This window comes from Saccopteryx bilineata, chromosome 3 (genome assembly GCF_036850765.1).
Source record: "Saccopteryx bilineata isolate mSacBil1 chromosome 3, mSacBil1_pri_phased_curated, whole genome shotgun sequence".
NCBI lineage: Eukaryota > Metazoa > Chordata > Mammalia > Chiroptera > Emballonuridae > Saccopteryx > Saccopteryx bilineata.
Window position 1 is genome coordinate 219,725 of NC_089492.1, and position 11,171 is coordinate 230,895.

An 11,171-nucleotide genomic window follows, 5' to 3' on the forward strand; every position below is an offset into this window, starting at 1 on the left:
CTCGTCTCTCCATTCCTGTCTGTCTGTCCCTATCTGTCCCTCTCTCTGTCTCTCTCTCTGTCTCTAAAAATAAATAAATAAATAAAAGAAGATGAAAGAAAACATAATCTCAACAAGAAAATAAACTCAATACTGGGAACAAAATTTTTGTTGCATCCACAAAAACACTTGTTCTTACCTAACTCGAGTGTGCTGATCTCAAATCTGTCATCAGTTTTTCTCTGTAAGCTACAGTTTTTTTGCAATTCAAGATTTTAGCTTTTCATCTTATTGTAAAATTTTCAACATTTAGTTTAACATAATGAAGTAGAATGTCTTCTTGGGCATCATCTTTGTGAAAATATAATTTATATAATGCAGTAAATACACTAATACACTAAAAAATATGATTGCATCAGAATTTGTCTACAATTTAGAAATAGAACATATTAAAACACTTATTTTAATCATAAAATGTACGCAAAACTTATTTAAATTCTATTCAGGCAAAAATGTGCATTTGTATATCTTGCGTTTGTGTACTTGTTGAGGACAATCTCATTTGATGCTCCAGCAGTAGTCTGCTCATCACTAACAGCTCCAAGATCCTGTCTTGATTAACTACAGGTTCATTCACAATATTTTGCATCCCTACTTTCAGAACTTCACGTTTTGGCCACTCCTTCTATGTCCAGTGTTTCTCCCGAGCTCAGCTGTCCCATAAACACAGAAATCAAGGATACTTTGTGAAACCTCTCTGTTGTCCTAGCAGGAAATGTACCATTTTAAGATCCACATAAATGATCCAGTTATGCTCCTCATACTTCAGTAAGTCGAGGACAATTTCTATGTCATTAATTATAATCTTCTCGCAGATGAGTTGAATAACCAATTGGAACCACTGCATAAACATTACCATTGTGTAGGAGAACACATTTCAGACCCTGTTTAGAGCTGTCAAGAAATAGCCACCATTCTGTTGGACTGTAAGTGGTAACACCTAGCTGGTTGAGAAGACTATTGATATCATGACAGTAAACAAAGTGTTTATCTTCGGAAAAAATGTCCACAAAAATTTCTTCGCACTTCCTGAAATGGGATACTTTAGCTGACCAGTGAAGTACATTCTTTTCTCAAAGCCTGGAGGCTAATAACTCAGCTGCTTTCTTTGATAGGCCCAAATCTCTTACTAAATCATTCAATTCGGGTTGGCTAAGCTGCTGAGGGGTTAATGACTGCTTGACATCAGAAGAAGACCCTTCAGATTCTACAACCATTTCCTCATACGTCTTATCAAAATACACTTGATCACCATGTTCACTTTCTTCATCCTTAGAAGAAATATAACCATTGAAAACTGGAACTGGGAGTGTCTCAGAGTGTGGGATAGGTCATATTGTTGAACGAATATTTGGATATGTGATCATATGCCGTTTTTTTCTTGCCCTTTGTATGGATCAGACAGAAATAACAGTCACTGCTGTGGTCCTTAGGTTCACGCCAAACTATGGGAATACCAAAAGGTATTTGTCCAGTCACGAAGCATTTCCTCGCAATTTTTTTTTTTTTTTTTTTTGTATTTTTCTGAAGCTAGAAACGGGGAGAGACAGTCAGACAGACTCCCGCATGCGCCCGACCGGGATCCACCCGGCACGCCCACCAGGGGACGATTATCTGCCCATCCTGGGCGTCACTATGCTGCAACCAGAGCCGCTCCAGCGCCTGAGGCAGAGGCCACAGATCCATCCCCAGCGCCCAGGCCATCCTTGCTCCAATGGAGCCTCGGCTGTGGGAGGGGAAGAGAGAGACAGAGAGGAAGGAGAGGGGGAGGGGTGGAGAAGCAGACGGGCGCTTCTCCTGTGTGCCCTGGCCGGGAATCGAACCCGGGACCTTTGCACGCCAGGCCGACGCTCTACCACTGAGCCAATCGGCCAGGGCATTTCCTCACAATTATGACATACAATATGAGGAGCCCAATTCTTGTCTTGATTGCCAATGAGAACTTGAAAATAGGCAATATATGCACGTGTCACAAATGATGAAATCTCACGCCTTTGACGTTGAAATGTGTAACAGCCACATATATAACAGAAGGTGTCAGGACTATTCTTATATTTACGCCTACTCAAAGAAACCACGATTCAATCTTAAAATAAGAGGGTATTTTAACCAGATAATAATTTTTTACATTTAAAAACAACTACAATTATGTAAAAGTGATGTTTGTAAAACATTAATTGCCTTGTGGTTATGTTCAATCCAAGAGTCATTGCCCTTGAACTCCAATTTAAAAACCAACAAGCCTGACCTGTGGTGGCCCAGTGAATAAAGCGCTGACCTGGAAATGCTGAGGTCGCCGGTTCGAAACCCTGGGCTTGCCTGGTCAAGGCACATATGGGAGTTGATGCTTCCAGCTCCTCCCCCTTCTCTCTCTCTGTCTCTCCTCTCCCTCTCTCCTCTCTCTCTCTCTCCCTCTCCTCTCTAAAAAATTGAATAAATAAAAAAATAAATAAATAAAAACCAACAAGCCTGACCAGGCAGTGGCGCAGTGGATAGAGCATCGGACTGGGATGCAGAAGACCCAGGTTCGAGACCCTGAGGCCACTAGCTTGAGCGTGGGCTCATCTGGTTTGAGCAAAAGTTCACCAGCTTGGACCCAAGGTCGCTGGCTCGAGCAAGGGGTTACTCGGTCTTCTGAAGGCCCACGGTCAAGGCACATATGAGAAAGCAATCAATGAACAACTAAGGTGTCACAATGCACAACGAGAAACTAATTCTCTCCATTCCTGTCTGTTTGTCCCTATCTATCCCTCTCTCTGACTCTCTGTCTCCATAAATAAATAAATAAATAAATAAATAAATAAATACCAGTGCATGCCATTAACTGTAACAAAAAGAAATTAAAACTGCATAAAAATTAGAGCATGCACCAAAAAACAGATTTCAGATTTGGAATCAGCGATGCAAAGATATATAGAAACAGTTCTAAAACCTCATGCAACAGAAAATGAAAGAAAAAAAACTGTTTCCCAGTGTATTGGTTCCTTGAAAACACTAATAACACAAATATCTGGTAAGTCCAATATGGGGCCCTGGAGTAGGGGTGCCACAGAAAAGAGAAGGAAAAGGAAATACTATTAAGAACGGAAAAGCGAGGCTCTGTGCAGCTGGTTCAGTGGACAGAGCCCGGCCCAGTGTATGGGCGTCCCAGGCTTGATTCCCGGTCAGGGCACACAGGAGAAGTGACCATCTGTTCTCTTCCCCTCTCTCTCCCTTCGCTCCCTCTTCCAGTCTTGTAGCCAGTGGCTCGGCTGGTTTGAGCGTAGGCCTCTGGGCACTGAGGATACCTTGGTTGCTCCAAGCATGTCATCCTCATGTGCTAAAAATAACTTGGTTGTGAACATCAGCCCCACACAGGGTTGTCAGGTGGATCCTGGTTGGGGCGCTTGGGAGAGTCTGTCTCACTATCTCCCCTCCTGTTACTTAAAAACAAAAAGAACAGAAAACTGGGTGCTCTCCCTCCTGGGAGCACCTCGCACCTTTCCCGTCTCCTCCTTCTTCCTCCCAGGTGCGTTTACCTTGACCCTTCTCTCGCCTAAGCTCCAAGATTACTTCTTTTGCCTTTATAACTGTTTCTTGAGCCCATTTCTTCTACCTCTGTGACTTGCTAAAATAAACCTTCTCTTATAGGTTGAAAAAAAAATAACAGAAAAGGTGAATAAGTACATACCACACACACAGCGATGGTTCTGATTGTGGCCAAAGACCTCAGGTCCCAAGCATTCAAGTCTGTTTCTTTAACAATGGGGAGAAAAATCCAAGCCCTATAGACTGGAAAAGAATAGACAAAATTACCATTATTTGAGAATGATTAAGATCATCTACAGAGAAAATCCAAGAGTATCAACACACTGTTGGAATAATGAGTTTGACAGGACTGCCATATGTGAGGTCAGTACAGAGTAATTAGTACCATTTTCTTATACTTGCAATCAGCAACCAAAAACAGGCACTCATTCTTGGCCTTTAGTGGTGTAGTGGATAAGGCATCAGCCTGGAAGGCTGAGGTCACTGGTTCCAGACCTTCAGCTTGCCGGGTCACATTTGAGAAGCAATGGCATGCAAGCTGACGCTTCCTGCCCCCCCCCCACCTTTCTCTTTCTCTCCTCTCTCTAAAAAAATAAATACACAAATAAATTCTTAAAAAAAAGAAAGAAAAGAAACTGTTCAATAAACATCTGAAAATATTTTCAATGTCAATAAGAATGAGTGAAGGCCCTGGCTAGTTGGCTCAGTAGTAGAGCGTCGGCCTGGCGTGCAGGAGTCCCGGGTTCGATTCCCAGCCAGGGCACACAGGAGAAGTGTTCATCTGCTTCTCCACCCCTCCCCCTCTCCTTCCTCTCTGTCTCTCTCTTCCCCTCCCACAGCCAAGGCTCCATTGGAGCAAAGTTGGCCCGGGCGCTGAGGATGGCTCTGTGGCCTCTGCCTCAGGCGCTAGAATGGCTCTGATTGTGGCAAAGAGATGCCCCGGATGGGCAGAGCATCGCCCCCTGGTGGGCATGCCAGGTAGATCCCAGTCGGACGCATGCGGGAGTCTGTCTGACTGCCTCCCCATTTCCAACTTCAGGAAAAAAAAAAAAAAGAATGAGTGAAATATAAAACCAGACTTTACTCCCCATAGATTGAAGAAATAAGAGTAGAACAAAAGTAGGTTTACAGTTATTTACATGGAAAATAATACAAGAGTCCGATCTGTGGTGACACAGTAGACAAGAGCGTTGATCTGGTAGGCTAAGTCCCAGGTTCAAAACCCTAAGGTCGCCAGCTTGAGCGCCAGCTCATCAGCTTCAGCACAGGGTTACTAGCTTGAATGTGGGATCACTGAAATGATCCCATGGTGGCTGATTTGATCCCATTCTCATGGTTTCTGACTTGAGCCCCCCAGTCAAGGCGGGTGCCAGAAGCAAACAACGAACAACTAAGGTGCCGCAACTACATCAATGCTTCTCATCTCTCCCCTTCCTGTCTCTCTCACTGCCTAAAAAAAAAAAAGGGTGGGGGACTGGCTTATGGTGGACCTGGGATGCCGAGGTTACAGGTTCAAGGTACTGGGCTTGCCGGGTCAAGGCACAGAGGACAAGCAACAGGAAGCAACGAACAAGTCGAGTGAAGCAACTATCCTCGCTCCCTGCCCCTCTCTCCTATCGCATAAAAATCAATAAAAAAAAAAAAAATTAAAGGGGGGGGCGCTTGATGTTCCTGTCAATACATAAAACAATCTTTTGCCTGGCCTGTGGGGGCACAGTGGAAAAGCGTCCACCTGGAATGCTGAGGTTCCAGGTTCAAAACCCTGGGCTCGTCGATCAAGACACAAGCGAGAAGCAACCGATGAACAGGTTAGAGTGAAACGACTATCAGTTGATAATTCTCGTGCGCCCCCTCCTCTAATATCAACGATAAAAATTAGGGGCTGCCTAAGGAAGCCAATGCCCTGGGATGCTGGGTCTCTGAGTAATTTCACTTTCAGAGTATTATTTTTCAAAAGGGGCGGGCTTGAATAAACGTGGCTCAGTCATGGGCGTTTGCTAATTCCTTCTGTATTTTCTCAGCCGGTGGCCGGGGGAACTCGGGGGCCGGAGGAGGCGGGCGACCGCTCGGGGGCCGGGGGAGCTCGGGAGCCGGGGGTCTGCTCGGGGGCCGGGGGCAGGGGGAGCTCGGGGGCCGGGGGAGGCGGGAGTCCGCTCGGAGGCCGGGGGAGGCGGGCGTCCGCTCGGAGGCCGGGGGCAGGGGGAGCTCGGGAGCCGGGGGAGGTAGGCGTCCGCTCGGGGGCCGGGGGCAGGGGGAGCTCGGGGGCCGGGGGAGGCGGGCGTCCGCTTGGGCGCCAGGGGCAGGGGGAGCTCGGGGGCCGGGGGAGGCGGGCGTCCGCTCGGGGGCCGGGGGCAGGGGGAGCTCGGGGGCCGGGGGAGGCGGCCGTCCGCTCGGGGGCCGGGGGCAGGGGGAGCTCGGGGGCCGGGGGAGCTCGGGAGCCGGGGGAGGTAGGCGTCTGCTCGGGGGCCGGGGGCAGGGGGAGCTCGGGGGCCGGGGGCGATGAACAGAAAGTGTGTTGGCGTCGACTGCCCGGAGCTGCAGGCCCAGTGAGGAAGGCAATGCGGAGCCCCGGTGCCAGGAGGACCCGGGCGGAGCCGGGAAGCTTCGGAAGGGAAAGGACAGCGCGGGCCTGGGTCTCCGACAGGCCCGCGGGGCGACCTGGGGGGAGTCAGGCGGGGAGCCGCCGGGCCAGGGCAGGAGGCTGGCTCGGGTTTGGAGCCTTCCAGGGGCCCCGGGCTGGAGGTGCGGCCTACCGCGAGGTTCGCGCCCCTGCCCCTCCCAGCTCGGCCCCGCCCACACTCACCGCAGAGGCGCAGAGAACCCGCTGCCGGGCCAGGCCCCGCCTGCCCCGTCCACCCCGCCAATCGAAACCAACCGGAAGTAACTTAAACCACGCCCCTCGAGTCCTGTCCGCTCTGCGAAACAGTCCTACGTCTTGTTGGCCCGACTTGCCAGGAACGGGGCCACCAGGTGGCAGCCGAGGCAAGACTGAGGGTTTAGTGACCAATTTCGATGATTAACAGATTACAGTACTTTTTGTACCTGCTTTAAAATTTATTTTTTAGAGAGGAAGGGACAAACATCAATTTGTTGTTCCTTATTTCATTTGGTTGATACTTGCATGTGCCCTGACCAGGGATCGAACCTTCAACCTTGTCATATCTGGATGACAGTTTGAGCTAGCTGGCCAGGTCAGTCATTCTTATTCAGTGAAAATTCTTCTCTAGTGAACTGCTGAAAGAACTAAAACCAAGAAAAAAGTAGGCTTTCTTTTGCAGAAAACCACACCATTCACCAGGGCCATGTGACCACCAGGAAGTGAAGGGGATGCTCACTAGTCAAAGCTGTTTTAGAGTTTAATCCTGTCCTTAGTCCCAACCCTGTAAATGGGCCCAGAATCCACACTAAACAAAGGGCCTCCTCAGGCACTCAACTGCTTCTGCAGTACCCCCCTCCCATGGCCAGTCTCTTGGCAAAGGCCCCGGCCACTCTAGCAAAAGGATACAGTAATGCTGAGGCAGGTTTCCGTCCAGGTGACCAGGATTAATGTTCTTTTCTCCAGAAACATTGCCCTCCTGCCTTCTCTGCCCATGAGATCCTAAACCTGCTGCGGTCACTGCACAGGTGCGGTGAATGGCCAGCGGCAGGTGGGGCAAAAGAAAGCAAGGCTGAGCACTAGAAATGAGGTTAACACTGAAGACAGGCTGGCCTGTGACAGCGGAGGCACAGCACAGCCTCATGAACAGCTCTGAGGTGACCAGCTCTCACACTAACTCAGGCAGGTGACCACAGAGACTACCAGCCAGTGCCTTCTAGCCGGCAGGGAACCGCCTAATTTGCCTGTGCCCTGCTGCACCTTCCACTTGCTCACAAGGACACCAGTCAGCTGAGGGTTCTTTGGAGTATGCCCTAGTCCTGACTGACAGGCCTCCACTTTCATATTGGTGTCTACTCAACAGCACCTTCTCTGGTTCTATCATCTTTGACTAAACTGTCACAAACTGGGACAAGGTACCATCAGCTGTGGACCAATGGGAAACCCCTTTTTTCTAAGAACCTCCCAGCCCTCTCATCACAGGAGTTCCCCTGCTGTCCAATGCATGGCTTCAGACCACCACCCACCAAAAAGCATCCACACCCACAACCCTCACCTAGATTCTCCCAGTGCTCAAAACAAGTTCATTAACACAAGTGGACTTCCCTGCTTTGTGTAGAACCCCGTGTTCCCGGTGTTAGTAGGGTACCAAGAACCCAGGCGATGGAACCTAGGCCCACTTCCTTCTCCAGAGCTGCCTCTACTTATTGCTCCTCCCTGCAGGACCATTACTTTTTTTTTTCCCCCACGTGAAAGACTAAGACAGGAAGGGAGATAAGAAGCATCAACTTGGTTGTAGCAGCACTTTAGTTGTTCATTGATTGCTTTCTGATACATGCCTTGACCAGGGGGTCAAGCCAAACTAGTAACCCCTTGCTCAAGCCAGCAACCATGGAGTCAAGTCTATGATCTCACACTCGAACTGATGACACTGCGTTCAGCCAGCGACCTCAGGGTTTCGAACCTGGGCCTTCAGTGTCCTAGGTGCGAGCTTTACCCACTGCATCACCACCTGGTCAGGCCAGACCCTTCCCTCTTAAAACCACAGGCTGGGCCTGACCTGTGGTGGCGCAGTGGGATAAAGCATCGACCTGGAACACTGAGGTCGCCGGTTGGAAATCTTGGGCTTGCCTGGTCGAGGCACATATGGGAGTTGATGCTTCCTGCTCCTCCCCCTTCTCTCTCTGTCTCTCTCTCTCACTCCTCTCTCTCTAAAAAAAAAATCAATAAATAAAATATAAAAAACAAAACAAAAAAAAAAACCACAGGCTGGAACAGCTTAGAGGCAGGAGGACAAGCTTTATTGAACCCCCAACCCTAGTTCTCTTTCTCTTGCACAGTCTTGGTTCCCCGCAGACGCCCAGTCCGACGGGCAGCAATGAGACCCACTTTGCGGCCAGCAGGGGCATCTCTGCGGATGGTGGAGGGTTTGCCAATGTGCTGGTGGTTGCCACCTCCAAACGGATGCTCCACAGGCTGCAAGCAGAGAAATAGTGTTAATGTTGAAGCGACCCCAAACCTAGCACAGGTCTGTGCCTGTGAACCATCACCAACAGGGTCACACCACATCCCTCAACAGAGGGAAGGAGACATTCCAGGAAGGGACCTGGCCAACCATCCTCAGTCCCTGTACCCTGAACACCCCACTGCCTATTTCGGGGGCACTTACATTCATGGCCACACCACGCACACGTGGCCAGCAATTCCTCTTTGCCTTATACTTGTGGTAGGCACGGCCAGCCTTCAGGATGGGCTTGTCAATGCGGCCACCTCCAGCCACCACACCTATGGGGAGATCAGGCACTTCAGAAAAATAAGCCACACCCTCCCATCAGACAAAATATCTGCTACTGAGTCTTTATCAGCACCTCACCCACTGCACTGACCACCTTCTTTCTGTCCTGTCACATGTCACCATGAGGTTCACAGAAGCCCCACTAACACTTGGCCACCACCATCCAGCAGGAAGACCCTTTGCAGTCTGTCAACTGACAACAAGTTTCTTCAGGCTCCACAGGGTGCCAAGCGAGACCTTTGCCCACATCGTCTGGAACACCTACCCCAATACAAGGTCCTCTGGGAAGCCCTCACCCTCCACCGTGGCTGACACTGGGCAGGTCACTCAACCTCCGAACCCCAACCCCAACATGACAGCTGACCCACTCTACCACATCTCAGCCAGTTTGCTCATTCTGTGAACCCTGCTCCCTTAAGTTCCCCCGGCCCACCCATGCAGGACGCGGTTTATCAAATGCATTGAAGGTGTTGCCAAAACAGCACAGCGAACAAACCTGGATGCAAATCCTTCCTAATGCACTTACTGGGTGAGTTTTAGGGGAAATCACACATTTCTGACAAGGCTGTTAACAGATGAATGTAAGGACAAAAATCACACAAGTCCAAGTTTTGCAAAAATACAGACAAGTCCTAGTCAGTTAAACCTAGTCTCCTTCAACTCCCAACCAGCAGTGGGGTAGGTGCCACCGTGCCCACTTTACAAATATTACAACACAAGAGACTACCTACGTGCTCAAGCTTAGAAAGACTACCCGTTAGTGGAGTGGGCAGCTGGGTTCTATGGCCCAGATCTACCTGCTAGCTGTTCACCGGGGAGCCACAGCATTCAACTGCTGCCTGCCACTCACCAACCACAGCTCTGTTGGCCGAGGAAATGACCTTCTTGGAGCCAGAGGGTAGCTTCACTCGGGTCTTTTTGGTCTCGGGGTTGTGGGAGATGACGGTGGCATAGTTCCCGGAGGCTCGGGCCAGCTTGCCCCGGTCACCAGGCTTCTCCTCCAAACAACACACGATGGTGCCCTCGGGCATGGTGCCCACGGGGAGTACATTGCCAATGTTCAGCTGAGCTACAAGGCAAAGGAACACGAGGCAGGGAGCATGGTAAGATCGGTGTCTTAACGACTGATAGAGGCAATCCGAGTCCACTCCCTCCACCCAGCATCCCTAAAAAAACCCAGTGCAATACTCCACTGGTCTCCTCCCTTCTCCAGAAACCCCAATGGCTACATCCGGCGCAGCAGGACTGACCAGCTGAGGTGTCTTCCTGGACCCCGTCCACCCACAGCAGGCGCGACACTTACCCTTCTTGCCACAGTACACGAACTGGCCCGTGTGGATGCCTTCGGCGGCGATGAACAGCTCCGTCCGCTTCTTAAAGCGATACGGGTCCCGGAAGACCACCTTGGCGAGGGGAGCGCCGCGGCCGGGGTCGTGAATGATGTCCTGCGGGGCGAGGAGGCGTAAGCGCGGGGTCCCGGGGTGGCGCCGCGTGCCCCCACCCGCCCCGACCGGCGCCCCGGACCTTCACAATGCCTTTGATGTAGCCGTGCCTCTCCGCGAAGTCCACGGCGCGCAGGCGCGCGGCGCCCTTGCGGTGTTTCACGTGCGCGCGAAACACGGAGCCGGCGCCCTTCCTCTGCCCACGAATCACGCGGCCCATGGCGGCAGTCTGGAGGAAGCCCACAATCAGCGACCGGGCGGACTAGGCACTTCCGCCACCCGGCTTCAGGCTGCCCTTTCCCCAGGCTCGTCTCTCCAGTCTCCAACCCCGCCACTCCCCCATCCCAGGCCGTGCACTGCGGCATCCTCTCAGCAGCCGGCCTGGGTCCTCCGCGGGCCCCAGGGCGGCGGATGGTGGTGGATGGCGGTGGATGACACGAGAGTCGCCTGGCTAGAAACATAGCCTACCTGCTGCCCAGCGCGGCCGAAAGAGGTTCCGCGGTCCCTGCGAGTTACTTTATCTTCCGGGGCGGGGTCGAAAGCCACTTTAACTTCCGGGTAGGCACCGCGACCGCGGCACACGGCACGCCGGGAATTGTAGGCCTACCTCGCCTCTCCTGTCCTAGGGGTTTTTGTTTTTGTTTTTAAATTAATTTTTATTAGAAAGAGAGGGGAGAGAGAGAGAGGAAAGAGACAGAGAGAACAGGGGGAGGAGCAGGAAGCATCAACTCCCATATGTGCCTTGACCAGGCAAGCCTGGGGTTTCGAACTG

At 51.1% G+C, this 11,171-nt stretch overlaps 1 protein-coding gene across 1 annotated transcript; it reads right to left on the reverse strand.

Annotated features, from left to right (window-relative positions):
• Positions 1-8,441: 8,441 nt before the first annotated feature.
• On the reverse strand, positions 8,442-10,939 carry RPL8 (ribosomal protein L8). Its single transcript, XM_066265414.1, has 6 exons — positions 10,868-10,939; positions 10,482-10,628; positions 10,261-10,402; positions 9,808-10,026; positions 8,832-8,947; positions 8,442-8,638 (listed from the first exon to the last, which is right to left on the reverse strand). The coding sequence occupies exons 2-6, from the start codon at positions 10,617-10,619 to the stop codon at positions 8,480-8,482; spliced, it is 774 nt and encodes a 257-aa protein (XP_066121511.1). The 5' UTR covers positions 10,620-10,628; positions 10,868-10,939; the 3' UTR covers positions 8,442-8,479.
• Positions 10,940-11,171: the final 232 nt, after the last annotated feature.

Excerpts from the sequence above, each read along its gene's own strand:
- RPL8 (XM_066265414.1), bottom strand. The coding sequence starts at position 10,619 with ATGGGCCGCGTGATTCGTGGGCAGAGGAAGGGCGCCGGCTCCGTGTTT. Across the intron at positions 10,403-10,481 it reads ACATCAAAGGCATTGTGAAG|GACATCATTCACGACCCCGG; the intron begins GTCCGGGGCGCC and ends CTCGCCCCGCAG. Across the intron at positions 8,948-9,807 it reads GGCCAACAGAGCTGTGGTTG|GTGTGGTGGCTGGAGGTGGC; the intron begins GTGAGTGGCAGG and ends ATCTCCCCATAG.